Genomic DNA, 15,890 nt, shown 5'->3' on the forward strand with positions numbered 1-15,890 from the left:
ATAGTATTTTGCTGGGTAATTTAAGATCATCATTAGATTATTAGGTTATGATTATTGATTGTTACAGTGATTAATGTTATCAATAGAACTGATAAGCTGATGAACCCTCTCATTAACATAAAAAATCAAAGCCACATTTCAACTTTAGATTTTGCAAAAAAAACAAAATAACACTTTTTCTCTAGAAAGAGTCAGCTTAACTAAATTAAACTATTTCAGGAGTGCAAAGGCAAAATGACTAGATGTGTACGGCTTGAAAAATAGATGGCAGGTTCCTTTAGGCTACATGTCTAAGACAGCAATGTTATTTGGAATATGAGAGGACAATGGGATAACTCGTCAATATTTTTTCATATTGATTTTTGTTCCATTGTTGAAAATGAGTGGCAATGAGTATAGTGACTAAAGCATTTATTTGAAACTCTTGAGTCGATGAAAAAATGTACTTAGACTTATTTGTTCTGCTATTTCTTCCTTTTGACTGGTCTCTAGATGAGCAGTGGCAGCTATCACACTTTACTTTTCCTTTAACCCTTATTCTCCTTCTAATGGGAGAAGAAAAGAAAAAAAAAAATGTAGCTTTGCCTTCTGCTAGAGAAGGAAAGGGAGGCACCCATTCAGAGCTTCCAGACACAATAAGCCTAAATATCAAATTGGTAAAGAAACCTTCTGTAATCAGTTGGGTCTTAGACCAAGGTAAGTGTCTCTGAAATTGGGGTGCATTTCTGAAAATACTGGTGTAACTTAAATGGTTTAAAATCACCTTACTCTTCAAATTTCAACCTTGAGAAGGTCGACTAAAGTAAAATGAACAGGCTCAGTGTCAGGGAAGTTGCAACTTACAGCTTAGCTTGCTTTGAATGCTATTTTTGACCTACATATTACCACTGGATGCCAAAAGTATGCTGGATTCATTCGTTTTATTTTTTTATTTTACTTTCCAGTGTCTGGAAATTAAAAACTGGGCAAAAGAGACAGTGATTGTCTATGATACATCTTAGACCCATACCCTCAAGGATGCAAAGGACCTTACTATGTATTCCTGCGATATACTTAAAGGGCTGTGCATTCCCAGAATCAAGCCCTTTGAAAATCAATACAGACTTGTCAGTAAAGCATCCGTGTGGCCACTCTGCTTGCAGAGTTTACTTCCCCAGAGCACATATTACATTTCAATGGTCATTTAAGGTGTGAGGTCCACACTCAATACGTTTTTCATCTCAGGGGAGTTGCTGCTTGGATTTTGGAATCATACCTCTCTCACAGGACCTGCCAAGATAGCCTGTTCCGGAACAATCGCAGACATATCTGTTCCACCCATCCCTGCACATGCCGTTGTTTTTGCAGGGGTTGCTAAGGCACGGTTTTGCTGTTTCTCTTGAGCAGGAGGGCTTCACGCCAGCAGTGCTTTGAACTTCAGCCATTTGCCGGATATCTTTGCTCTGGCCATCAATGAACAGATCTCGTATGCAGCCCACGTAGCCGTAGTTGAGCAGCGCAGTCCACACCTCGGTGGGGAAGACGAGGCCAGCCTTATTTTCTGGCAAGCCTCCCAGGTACAGCTCATCATCCAGGTCCAGAATCTCACTCTCGCCAGGAGCGGTGTAAGGCGTGCGCAGCGTGTTGACAGAAATGGTACCTGGTGCAAAGACAGGAGAGCACACGGGTCTTTACAGAAGGTAACCTCTTCTGAACGTCACCCTTTCTTTCCGCCATCTGCCTGAGGGTGAACCCCTTGAGGGCAGACATTTCTTATTTTTCTTCCTATTCCTGGTGTACTTCCCAGGGAAATGAATAGAAACCTGAGGAATCAAGGAACTTGAAGAATAAGGCAGACTGTCATTAAAATGGTTGTTATTTCACTTTGGGAATGAAAACCAAAGTATACAGGCAAGAAGGACTTTTGTCAGCCTCCAAGAATTTAGGGGGAAAAAGAAGGAAAGGAAGGCAGGAAGGAAGGCAGAAAAGGGGAGGGAGGGAAAGCGGGAGAGAACGAGGGAAGAGAAAATGGCATACTTATCACTCTCTAACAGGTCAGCCAAGATTGCAAGAGAGGAAGAGAGGGGAGGGAGAGCGGATAAGGGGGTGCTTGTGGGGAGATGGTGAGGGAGAGGGAGAGAAAGAAAGAAGGAAAAATTGGCATTCTATATCACTCCCTGTAATAAAAGCCAGGCTCTCTTTGGTTAGTGTTCATTTGCAAAGCTGGTATACATCTGCAAATCAATGAAAGCTTGTGCTGTGTCCCCATCTGTAATAGACTTCATTGTTTTTTTTATAGACTACAATATGTTGACAGATTATAGCAAAACCTGACTTCATCACACTTAGCTGTATGAATCTTGATTAGCCCTTGTGGCCTCAGTTACTCATCCATAATATGGGCATACTAATATGACCTACCTCATATGAATGTTAAATAATACAAGTAAAATGTCTGGTTTGTAGTAAGCACTACATAAATGTGTGTAATATGATTCATCACAAGTCAAGTTAGGTGTTTATTTTTTCCTTTAAACCAAACTAGTTTCGTATTTAAATTAAGTCATTTTTTTTCTTCCTCACTACAGTGTGAGGAGAAAATTACTCTATTAGTTTATAAATATATGGAAACCCTAGTCTTAAACATGGGATTAAGAGGTAGACATTTATACGGGATTACTCGAAGATCACAGAAAAAAATATATATTTATGGAATCCATTAAAAGAATAGGAAAGATAGAAGGCATTTTCCTGATTAAAACTTCCCCAGTGTACCGCCAGATTACTCAACAATCCACTAATATTCTATTTCCAGAAAGATCTTTGCAAAAATGCAGGTATGATACCCGAAATGGACACCACACTGACCCATTTCCAGATTATTCCAGATTTCTTTCTTAGGTCTAGACCATAAATCAGACTAGAAAGAGTCTAACAAGAGAAAAGTGTATTAGAAGACTCAGGCATTTAGGATGTAGACACACAGGAGATGCCTGAAGACAGAAGATGGGGTACTAAATGTGGGGACAGAAAAGAAAAAGGTAATGTGTGTAGAGGGTAAGTGTGCGTGCTAAGTCGCCTTAGCCACATCTGACTCTCTGTGACCCCGTGGACTGTAGCCCACCAGCCTCCTCTGTCCATGGGATTTCCCAGGCAAGAATACTGGAGTGGGTTGCCATGCCCTCCTCTAGGGGATCTTCCCGGCCCGGGATTGAACCTGCATCTCTTATGTCTCCTGCATTGGCAGGCGGGTTCTTCACCACTGAGAAGCAGGAGAGTAGGAAGATGTTGAGCTGAGGCCCGCTCCAAAGGGAACTACATACAGCCTGCGGTGAATGTGGAACCTGCATCTAAGCACACAGGGCTGCGGGGCCTGCACTGTGCCCAGGAGACCCTCAAATCCCAGCAGAGGCGCACTCCCCAGTGTGAGCAGCGTAATGGGATCTGCCTTTCTGAGGGAGAAGGGCAATGGAAGCTGCCGACAGAGACTGTGCAGCAGGCCAAGTCATTAAGAGTGCATTTGTCTCTCTAGACTTCCACAGAAAGAAACGGAAAAGGCTCCTAGGGGAGAAACACTCGGAGGCATTGCTATTTTGGCCTTCCAAAGAGGGGAGTATAATAGGGATTTTGGAGGCAGCAAAAGAGGAAAATGGCCAAGTACTCATTTACTGTTCACGTTTATGCAGGTGTCTAGAAGAAAATTCATTAGAAATACACAGAGCAGAAAATCCTACTTAGAAAGATATTTTAAAAATCATTTAGGGGAAATAAAATATATAATTCTGAGAGAATGGTGACACTGTTCTAAACAGAATTTCACCACATGCATTTTTAACTGTCCAAAATGCCCTAAGAAGTAAATTAAGACATGATCCCTAATCACTGCAGCAGCTAAAGTAAGTTAGAAAATGATGAGAGTTAAGTATTAATGATAAAAGGAAAAGTGGACATAAAAAAAAAAAAACAGCATACATTGAAAGCAAAGTTTTGTACGCAAGGAAAACAATGACTTAGGTTTTTAAGATAAAAGAGAGAGAGGCGCCAGCCCCTATTTTTAATTAGTTCAAGACTTCCTGGAAATGAATACATATTATTGAGACACAACTGTTAGGAGACACAGAGTAAGTTTTACAAGACTGGGGATATCTTTTTTTTTTTTTAATTTGATTTTATTTTATTTTTAAACTTTACATAATTGTATTAGTTTTGCCAAATATCAAAATGAATCCGCCACAGGTATACATGTGTTCCCCATCCTGAACCTGGGGATATCTTGTATCCCCAGACTGGGGATATTTTTAAAATATCCAATTTTCCCCATACGCCTTTTTATTCATGGAATAAGTTTGATTTAGCTCAGGACTGGGAAAACACTGTGAAAAACTCTCTTGTCCTCATTCGTGGTGTTATGATTCTGACACTAAGGATGAGGATGTTTGGAGGATTCCTGAGATGAGGAAATCCAGTGGCTTGCAAAACACTTCAATCGGTCTCCTCTGCGTAGTTTGCAGAGTTCAGTACACTCTGGGGTTTCTGTCTTCAGTATGTCTACCCTCTTGGGGCAAATCTGCTGCCAAGTATTTCAGATAATCATCCATGAAGAGTTTGTCTGACAGAATGGAGTGACTAGGTCTTCTAACTATGGTGCATTAGTGCCTGCTCTGAACAAAGTATTTACGTTCAGATATTTCTCTATGACCCATTCCAGTATGGCTCAGCTGCTAAAGAGTCTGCCTGTAATGCAGGTGATACAAGAGACGTGGGTTCAATCCTTGGGTCAGGAAGATTCCCTGGAGGAGGAAATGGCAACCCACTCCAGTATTCTTGCCTGGGAAATCTCATGGACAGAGGACCCTGGCAGGCTATAGTCCAAAGGGTCACAAAGAGTCGAACACGATTGAGTGACCAAAGATTATGTCTCTATGGATATTCTTGCTGTGGCCAGAGTAAGATATTCACTATAACTTTGAGATTAGAGTAGAGTTTTCTGATCACAACTAAAGTTAAACCATAGTTTTCATGCAGCCCAGTGCACGCATACACATACACACACATATATTCACACATTGAAATATCTGTTTAACAGGAAAATCTCTCTACTACTTCTGAGACACTCTGATAATGTTTTCTTATAAGTATATTAATACAAATGCTAGACATGACCCACCAAACTCATTTCAGAACTAACTGACAGGTTGTAGTCTATGTTCAAAAAACACTAAGAAGTTACTATCATAAAGAGTAAGATTGCTCTTCTCCTTATTATCCCTTAGAGAGACAGTCTGAGACTTCTCATGGGAAGAAGAATAATGAAAGGCAGAGAAGAAGCAAAAGAATAGGATCCTACCTTCACATCAAATATAATCCAAGAAAATAAAAACTTTCATTTAGCCCCAGTTTCAAGGTATGGAGTCTCCATGAACAAATGCATGTATTAGATATTATTCACTGAAATAGTTTACAAACAGAATGAAATGACTGTGACCCAAAATCACCTACATGCTTTACATGCTTTGTCAATTCACTTGTATGTTAGAAGATCTTTGTAAAAGGTATGGCAAAAAAAAAAAAAAAAAAAGGAAAAGGGTAGGACTTGAGAGGGAACAGAAATTATTATTTTTATGTTTTGAAGATTCAAAGAGTAAGAATTTATTTAAAATAATACCAATATTTTATTAATTAGTCAAACTCAAAATAGAGATTGATATTTTAGGCTTCCCATGCATAACTGTCCTGAAACACATCTGTTTCTGGTAAAGGATTTGAATCCCTAGTTCCTTAATGATTTTATTATTGACATGAATCAAGGGACCTTTTTACCTAACCAAAAAAACTCATGATGGAATTTCCAAATTCCGTCAAGTCAACTTAACACTTACATAGGAGAACACTGAAATTTCAGTATTAACGTTCTCAGGTGCCTATAATTGAATTATAAAGTCAATGATCACCAAGAAAGTATGAAATGAATATTTAATTCTTATTCATTGATAATTAAAGGCCATGAGTGGTTGCCGCAGTCGTATATATCAATAGAAATTAAGCATTTCCAAAGGTTGAGGTTTGATTATATGTAAATAAATACTTAAAAGAAAACAGAAATCTGAGTGTGCTATTGGATTATCCCTCTATCATTTTTCCAGGAATGACAAATACTGGCATGTTCTCTTTGAAACAGCTTGATTATTTCACACATTTTACCTTCTTCTACTATAATTACATGTGAAGTTTCTGGCAAATAAAACATTTTCTGTAAACACTGTTATATCTGAGCTGCTATAATATGTAGATGGCAGTCATATTTGGGGACTTACTTGGATGGGTGTTTCATGCTTCAATATTTAAGAATCCGAAGTACCTTGCTGTGCTATTTTACTTTTAAAGAAATGAAATTTCAGCTGAAAACAAAGGTATTTGTGTACATAGGACTTTTAACATCTTAATATAGAAATCACATTAACTTGCGTGTGTGCTCAGTAGCTTAGTTGCGTCTAACTCTTTGAGACCCCCATGGACTGTAGCCCTTAAGGCTCTTCTGTCCATGGGAATACCCAGGCAAGAATACTGGAGTGGGTTACCATTTCCTTCTCCAGGGGGTGTTCCTGACTCATGGATCAAACCCACATCTTCTGCCTTGGCAGAAAGATTCTTTATCACTGAGCCCCCTGCGAGGAGCCCACGTTAACTTATATTAACATTTAAATCTAGTTGTTTTCATGGTATGTGCAAGAGGTAAAACAAAAGTAATAAACTAAATAGATTAGGCAATATTTAAAAATATCCATAAGCATAAATAATATAAATTCATCTTAACGTAAGAATATACATAGGGGAAAACTTAGCTATAAAAATGGAAATTAGCTTCATGTTTTGGTCTGGTATTTATAAATTGTTAGTTTCTACTCTTTTTCTCATCCAGTTCTTCCTGGCTATTCTATTTCCCAATTAGCTTAGAGGGTGAAAAGACACATGAAGCAAAGGTGAGATTTAAAACAAGTTAATTTGGTTTCAAGTTTTAAATTACTGCAAAAGTTTAAGTGATTGAGAAATAAGGGAATAGAAAGTGTGTTCTAATGGGAAATGATTTTACCTGGTCGAAGGAAACCAATTTTCATGTTCTAGCTTTGCAACTAACTAGCTCAGGAGCTTAGTCAAATAACAGATTTATTAAGCTTCAACGTGACTCTTATGCAAAATAAACGACTTGCCTGGATGGTTACTAAAATTCTTCAGTGAGTAAAATTTTTGTAATTACTGTTTAAAATATTTTTTTAGTTGAATATAAATTAAATCTATCTGTAACTCTGCTTCGAGGGAAGCCCAAGTGGCTCAGTAGTAAAGAATCTGCCTGCCAATGCAGGAGACGTGGGTTTGATCCCTGGGTCAGAAAGATCCCTTGGAGAAGGAAATGACAACCCACTCCAGTATTATTGCCTGGGAAATCCTGTGGACAGAGGAGCATGTAGGGTTGTAGTCCACAGGATCACAAAAGAGCTGGACAGGACTTGTTGACTAAGCAACAACAATTCTGTTTCACCCTTCATTCCTGAAGAAAATCAGGTTCCACAAACTTATACACTTACTTGTCAAATTTAGTATCCTATTAACAAAACCAAACTCGGTAAAAAGGCATAATACAAGCGATAAAAACAGAATGAAGCACTGATTTCAGTGTGTGATGCAAAATGAAAAATACATGATTCCCATAAATAGATAGTAAAAATACCAAAATATTAATGATGGGAGTTTTGAAGTAGTACAATCATAAATGGATAGTTTTCTTGCTTTCTCTTTTCTTTCTTTATTCTTTCTTTCATTTTAGTTTTCTAAGTCTTTTAAAAAACAACTTCATGTATTAGTTTTATAATAAGAACTAAAATTAATTTTGCTTGAAAACAAAACAAAAATATAATCTTAATATTCTGTTTTCTGGTTATTACTATGTATTTCTTGTTTACTTGGATTACTGTGAGCTGGGAATTTCAGAAATTAAACAGATAAATGAAAAAATAAATCTTGAAGCAACACTTAAAAGTTAGATATTTCTTAGTAAAAGCCAAGAGAAAGGAGAAAAGGGCAGCTCATACACTGCAGATAAGAGTGTAGACTGGGACTTCTCTGGTGGTCAAGTAGTTAAGTATTTACCTGCCAATGCAGGAGACACAGGTTCGATCCCTGATCTGGGAAGATTTCCACATGTCACAGAGCAACTAAGCCTGTGTTCCACAATGACTGAAGCCCTGACACTCTGGAGCCCACACACTGCAACTACTGAGCTCATGCCCCACAACTACTGAAGCCCTCATGCTTTAAAGCCCATACTATGCAACAAAAGAAGCCATTCCAATGAGAAGCCCATACCCTACAAGTAGAGAGTAGCTCCCGCTCTCTGCAACTACAGAAAGCCAGCGACCAAGACCCAGCAGAGCCAAAAATAAGTAGTTTTTTTAAAGAGTGTAGACTGAAACAGCTTGTAGTAAAATAACCTTTGATTATCTTTAAAATGTAGTTAACACAGCAATTCCAGTTCCCATAATCTATCCTATAGAAATTCTGATCAATATGGATAAAGATATAATATAAAGACTTTAATTATAAATTAGTTTAAAACTGGATTTTTTAAAAAGTTAAATGTCTTCTGTGAGCTGGGAATTTCAGAAATTAAAAGATTTATGAAAAAAGTAAATCTTGAAGTAACATTTAAAAGTTTGATATTCCTCTATCAACAGAGGAATATTATAATAGAGGAATAAGTAACCATTGATATCTTTAAACTAGAGATATATGATATCACTATAAAGGATGGCCTAAAAAAAAAGTTAATATTTTTAAGTCACCCAATAATTCGTAAAGAGTAAACTTTATGTAAAAAAGAAGCTCTGCATTTATTTTATATGTGTAATTATATTTATAGATATGTTGGTGCCTAGGAAAGTATCTGGAATTTTTCAACAACAAATTCTTTTACCAATGGAAGTGGGGGCTGAATTCATTATGGAAGTGTGTAGAAAATAAAAACTTTTCACTTAGGTATTTTGTGAGCTGATTAAACTTTTTCACTAACAGTACATATTTATATGTTTCAGATATGTCATGAATTAAGCACAGGCACACATACAAACACACATACTCATAACAGTATATTTATACATATGAATTTTTAAAATGATCATACACAATGCTGGGAAGTTGTAAATATCAATCAAGTGACATAGATCACAGCAATTAAAATATTATTTTCTAGAATTTCCACAGATTTCTGCTCAGCACTCCATAGTGACAGCCACTACGGCTGTGGTGGTCAGTTAAATACTTATTTCTTTTTTTTTGGTGCTCCCACACATTTTTCTTTTTTGTAAAATTTTAATTGGAGGCTAATTACTTTACAATCTTGTGGTGGTTTTTGCCAAACATTCACATCTTGAGGAGGCACCTGACACCAAGGTCCAGTGTCTGCCCCCAAAGAGTAGACTAGAAAGATTTAGTACATTTAGAAAGAGAGGTTCCACCTCTCTGAGTTTGTGCTCTGTTGATGAACATTTTAACTTTATTTTTTTTTAATTCACTGTTTTAAACTAAATTATAATGAAAGTCTTCATATTATATCTTTATGCATACAGATCAGTCAACCAACTCCCAAGACCAATGTATAAAATAAGAATGCCAAGTTACTAACTCTGATGAGAGATTAGCCATCACATGATATGAAATGTTTCCTCAGAGATGCTGATTTATAATCCAAGTGTGTATTGATTCATTTATGATGGGAGTTTTAATAACTTTAGCCTAGGGTGGTTTGACACCTTCCCTTATCTCAGGTAAGATGACCTGCCTCTGTCTCTGTAGTGGGGTGGAGTAGTCAAGTCCCTCGGGCAGTGCTTAGATGGGTACTGCCTATGTTTGCCTCCATGACTTTCTTTCCTACAGACACTATAAACATTGATACATTTGAGTCCTACAGCCCAGGAAGCTTGGTGAAGGTGCCTCTGCACACTCTGCTCTGATTCTTAGATGCTGTTTCCATAATTCCCACAGAATAAGTGTTGTTACTTTAGATATTTTTCAGTTAAAAAAGACTTCATGATATTATATTAAACAAATAGCCTGAAAAAGTAAGTCTGTACTTTAATTGCAATTGTATAAAATATATGTACCTGTTAACAAAAAATAGAGGAAGATATGCAAAAATGAAAATGTTTTAAACTGAAAACTGCTATGTGTGTTTGTATATGCACTTGCTTAATTCATGACATGTCTGTATTTTACATTTAATTAAATTGATCCTTATATTCATTTATTTATTCTGAATGTATTTTAGAGAAGAAAGTCATCTTTGCCTTTCCTCCTCTCTCCATTCAAAACATTTTCATATGCAACATTGACTCCTCCTCTCCCCATTCAAAACATTTTCATATGCAACATTGACTCCATCTAGTCATTAGGATTGTCAAATAATTGATAAATTATTGATAAGGTATTTTAGTCTTCCCATGGATGGGTAGTGGTGTTTAATGGACATGGGTACAAAATAAAGCATTATACATTCACTTAATGTTATTTCAAATGTATGCAACAGGCTACTAGATAGAGGCATGGGAGGAATGTTTATAGTCAGAGGGCAAATTCAAATGAAGACCTAAACAGAGAAATCCTCTAATGGTTGTTCAAGTAGAAATGTGTAAGAGGGGTGATTCATGAATGGTATACACAGAAATCAGTGCTGGTAATAGATAGCTAGAAACTGCTGTTCACATCAAACAGTGATTACTATAAACCTCTAATTATGTGCTCTGGAGAGAGCCTTGTGCTTTTCCCTCTGTAATTTCTAGTTCTTAAACTGGAAGTCTGTGACTTCGATTCAACTCTCAATGGCTTCTTAACTGTTAAATGTAGGCTTACCCATGAATAACTGCTGATACAATCTGCTATACCCTGCTGTACACAAGCAGAATTTGATGAGAATAATGAGTTTTCTCTTTGATTTCAGTGTGCAATGATGGCTTGCAAAAATAAGAAAAAAATGACTGGCAGTTTACTATAAAAAATACTTGAGAGGATACTCTTGACTCAAAATTTAAACGATATATCTGCCCCAAGAAAACAGTCATTAACTTCTTCTTAATTTTAGCTCAATTCATCCTTTAGTTAAATACTTGGGAGGCGATTTTGTACTGAGTTTGGGAGCAAAAGCAAGGCAAAGGGAAACCCTAGAAAAGGTAAGAAGCGTTGGTAAGAAAATACTGAGTTGTTCATCCTTTAAACTTTGCAGAGTAATGAGTCCCATCAATCATATTTATTAACTCAGCAACTTAGGAGTCTTGCTCTGTTAAGTAATTATGTTATATATTGAGCATATCCACTTTTGTGACATTCAAATCATCCACTCTGACCCACAAGTCATGCCGGCATTTTGTATGGTTCCTCCTTTGCCATTTAGCGCAGGATCTGAAAACGCCACCTGTGGCTTAGTCCGCGTAGTCCGCTGGTCCCCAGCGTGACCAGTCATGGACTAAGCAGGCAACCACAGAAGTACGGAGAGAACAGCTGTGGCAAATCAGTGTTAGTCAAAGTTTGGAAGTGAAAAAGTTTTTCTTTCCCCAAGTTATGGAGTGGAAGAAGGACATATAACCTAATACAATTAATTGTGCTGAAAAATTCTGGAAAAGTATTCAGATGAAGGTGGTATTTCTCATTAGACAAAGGGCTCATGTACCCACCTCTTAGTGAATGAAGGACAGAAGGACAAATAACCAGAAAAATGGACATCCTGAGTGACTGTCTTCCTCGTCAGTAGTGTGATTACTGTGGCTGCATATTCTAGCCCTCAGAAAGAAGTGAACACCTTCCCTCAGGATGAATGCTCCTTCTGCCTACATGTTCACATGAGCATGATACAGGGAGCTCATGAATAAGCAGGAATAGCAGTTCTGTTCTCATAAAAGTTTGTCACAATCAACTAACAGCTGTTTAACTCCCCCACTGCATTTTTTTCCCAGACATCCTGACTTGGAGGATGGCATCATATTCATAAAAGAAGACCTGTTACCCTGGTATACTGTGTAAACTGCTTTTAGGAAGTAACATAATTCCTTTAAGAAGTTGCATTTACAACTAAAAGAGTGCTATTACTTTTCAAGTGTAATGATGTTACTATTTTTAGAATATTGGGGTGGGTTGGCACTGAGTCATTTACATGTTTTAATTCTTTATCTTTTTCTTATACCAAATGTGTATGGAGCACCTGTTACTGCATATAGAAGCACCAGGACCTGTGGATATAAATAAGATAGTCCTTGTTATACATGGATTTCCCTTATAAACTGGGGAATATCAAAAATTCAATCTATCTACCAATATAGGTTTAATCTCTGAACAAGATAGCCAAGAATTATTAGCATCAAGTTAATGACCATGACTGCTGGCCAACTAATTTTAGTATGGTCAATAGGAGAAAGAATAATTCCTAGGCCCAGGATTCCTCTATTTTAATAACAGAGATAATACGGTTCATTAAATGCTTTTAAAATATTCAGCCAAAGAGGTTCCCAGACAAATCAATAGCTATGACCGTCATTGTCCATGTGTCAGAAATCAGCCAACATTGCCCTGTCATATCAGGATCATTTCCCATATTATATTAAGAGTAATTTTCATATAGCCTCTGAATATAGCTGATGTGAAATATGGGTGAAACAAATTATTTCTTGAAATACTATGTTTCTTAGTTTCAAAAGTGAAAGTGTTAGTTGCTCAGCCATGTCTGACTCTTTGTGACCTCGTGGACTGTAGCCCACCAGCCTCCTCTGTCCATAGAATTCTCCAGGTGAGAATACCAGAGTGGGTCACCATTCCCTTCTCCAGGGGATCTTCCCAGCCCAGGGATCAAATCCAGGTCTCTTACATTGCAGGCAGATTGTTTACCATCTGAGCCACGAGGGAAGCCACTTCCTAGTTTTAACTGAGCTATAAATTTTAGTATTTCACCAAGCGTAACTCAGAAATATCCTTTAAGTAAAATAAAAGCCAGTACAGCTAGTCATTCAATCTTTTAAAAGCTGCTTTATACCAAACCAATCCAATGTGCAAATATAGAACTTAATTAAAATACTATATATAAAATATTAACAGCTGCAGTTATTAAAACTACATTAAACTCCCTTGAGCTAGGCCAACATAATGTGAGCTCTTTTTTTTTTTTTTTCCTTCAATTTAGTAAAGGCAGAATTTGGTTTAGTGAATGAACACTGGCTTTTATATTGTTTGTTTCATTTCACTAACCTGAAATCATTATCAAAGTACTTTAGCATCAAAACACCAACATCAAGCATACTAAATATTTCCACTGGATTCTAACAGAAATCCACCATTTGTTTATCTTCTTTCTTACTGCAAATAATATATTCTCTTAAGGCATCTCTCTTTTTCTCATTCAGCACTGAACTTTGTAAATTAAAGTTGGTATTTTCTGCTCTGACCTTTTCCAATGAGGGTATAAACAGAGCAGTTAATAAAATTTTGGTAATCTGGATGAATTAAAGAGCTTAAATAGAAAAAAAAGTAGATTTTCCTTGGCTTGAGGATTAAGGTATTAATCTGATTCTTATTGCAATAGGTCATCCAGGGAACTTGGGAGACTAATTAGATTGCATCACCACTTAAGGCTGGAGAGAAATATCCAGGTATAAATCATTATTATCAAATGAATAATGGATGGTTTTATCTTCCATTTCATATTATTTTGCACTTAATAAAAATTTGACATTAACTACATACGTTTTCATACAGTTAGAAAATACCTAGAAAAAATTTTAGGTGAAAGAAATACAACCGATCTGAAGTGTAGTATTTTTTTTTTTTTGCCCTTCTGAACTTTCAAAAGATACCTACTGATCTGATCAGTTATGTTTTAAATTGTTATAATATCTGACTAAAATTATATATATTCTTGAAAGTCAGTTTCAAAATTAGTTCTAGATATATTTTAAGTCAAGTGATAACATCCATAAGTTAGTATGTCAAACATAAGATTAGTCATGTTCCCATCCTCTTTTAAGTCTTCTTTCTGAAGCTTCTTCAGAAGTAAATGAATTGTTAACTTTGATAGAAATAGGCTGGGGGAAGCCAACAAGTAGCCACCTATTGCAATATTTCTGTATTCATATCAATGAACTCTTCTCAGCTTAAATCGGAAAAACAAAGAGGAATCCAATTTGTAATGCACAGTATAGTACAACAGATCAAAAAAAATTTTTTTTTTTTTTTTTTTGTTTACTGTTTACTCTCAATCATCTAAGATACTGGAGAAAATGACAACACCTCACAGACTACACAGAACAGTAGCTTCTTTTCCTTTTGAATTTCTTCAGAGGAATTAAAGAACATAGAGACCAAGTTTACAGAGAAGAATGAATCAGAAACTGTCTGTAAAATTCTTGGGGATCAGAGCAATGGGTCCTGACCCTCCTTCAACACTTCACCCTCACCCCTGTCTCCCTCTCAATTTTCATACCTTTCATCTTTTTATTTTAGTGGACAAAAAAGATATTTCCAAAAAGGTAAATATGATCTTCTAGATAGATAAACAGAAAAGGAAGGCATGAATAATTGTAAAATAGCAAACTGCTCTGCTGCAGAGAAGCCAGAAACAGACAAGTGACATGGGAGTCTGTGAAAGGAGGGAGTGAGAAGGGGAGCTCACCCCAGCACTTCAGCAAGGCCCTTCTAACTGGGATGGTAATCACAGATTCTTGGATCTGAAAGAAGCACTCTAGGTGTCATCTAATGTCATCTGATCTGTGGTTTCCAAATGTGGCTGACCAAATCACGTCCTCAAGAAACTTTGCAAACATGTAGAATCCTAGTCTCCATCACTATTAATTCCCTGTCCCTGGTACTGGAATCAAGTGACTCCTTCCCAAGATGCTTTGCAAAGAAAGAAATCCAGGCCTTAATAAAAAAAAAAAATGCTGAGGCCAAGCTTATACTGGTATTTAGTGGAGAATCCAGAGAGGCTGGTATAGTATAAAACCAAATAAGAGAGTTGGGGGAGGAAGAGGAGAGTGGCTAAGTCTAAATTCAACCATCTTCACTTAGAAGATAACTTGATTTGTAAGTGAGAGGTCCAATCAGCATGAAAGCGAAGGGTGAAGAAAGCGAAAGACATAACATACCATTGCAAACCTAAAACAAATTGTTTCTCTCCCCACTCCCCCACCACCTCTGGGTTTCCAAATGCTATTTCCTTTGCCTGTATGGTCCTTGTCCCCACAAACCTAACACTGCTCAACTCCCTAAGCCCCCTAATCTACTTCTGCATTTCAGAGTAAGTAAATGGTATTTCTTCAAGCCTCCCTACCACATGCCCTCCTTCCCCCCACCTCACAAGGACTTCAGGAAAAAAATAAATAGTGCAGCAAAAGAAAGTCAGAGAAATAAATCCTTGTTGGTGGAATTTGAAACCTCTTTTATCAGAAAGGGAACCTATTTGGAAGGCAGCAGAGTTTTGCCAGCATCCTTGAAATCCTCCTGTATGGATTAAAGTGTTTTTGATACTGTAGGCCCATCTTGGATAAAAACTATATTGTATTAAACTAAGGATTTGATATATGAATCATTGATTTTTTTTTTCCAGATTTTATATTTACCACTTCAGGCACTCTCAGACATCCAATGATATAAGAGATAATTGGGAACATAAGAACCTTGAGTTTTGTCATTTGCAAACTCAGGATAAAATTTTTTGCAAGATTTGGCACTTGATTATCCATTTAATGTTCATTTAAGAAGCTGTTCTTGAAGTCATTTGAGCATTTGGGGTTTGATGCCCAACTATGACGATTAATTAGCTCCTTCTGATTTTTATATGATGTGAAACAGAAATAACAATTTCCTTTCCCCTAAAGACAGAAATG

General features: G+C 36.8%; 1 protein-coding gene across 19 annotated transcripts in view; it reads right to left on the reverse strand.

Moving 5' to 3' along the window:
- Positions 1-15,890, reverse strand: part of NRXN1 (neurexin 1) — a 1,219,761-nt gene that overhangs the window by 662,027 nt on the left and 541,844 nt on the right. For all 19 annotated transcript variants that reach the window (XM_070798634.1, XM_070798636.1, XM_070798622.1 and 16 more), the window contains one exon: positions 1,256-1,639. In XM_070798634.1, coding sequence (XP_070654735.1) covers positions 1,256-1,639 — 384 coding nt within the window. The remainder of the gene's footprint in view (positions 1-1,255; positions 1,640-15,890) is intronic.

Source organism: Bos indicus, chromosome 11 (genome assembly GCF_029378745.1).
Source record: "Bos indicus isolate NIAB-ARS_2022 breed Sahiwal x Tharparkar chromosome 11, NIAB-ARS_B.indTharparkar_mat_pri_1.0, whole genome shotgun sequence".
In the NCBI taxonomy this organism is placed as follows: domain Eukaryota; kingdom Metazoa; phylum Chordata; class Mammalia; order Artiodactyla; family Bovidae; genus Bos; species Bos indicus.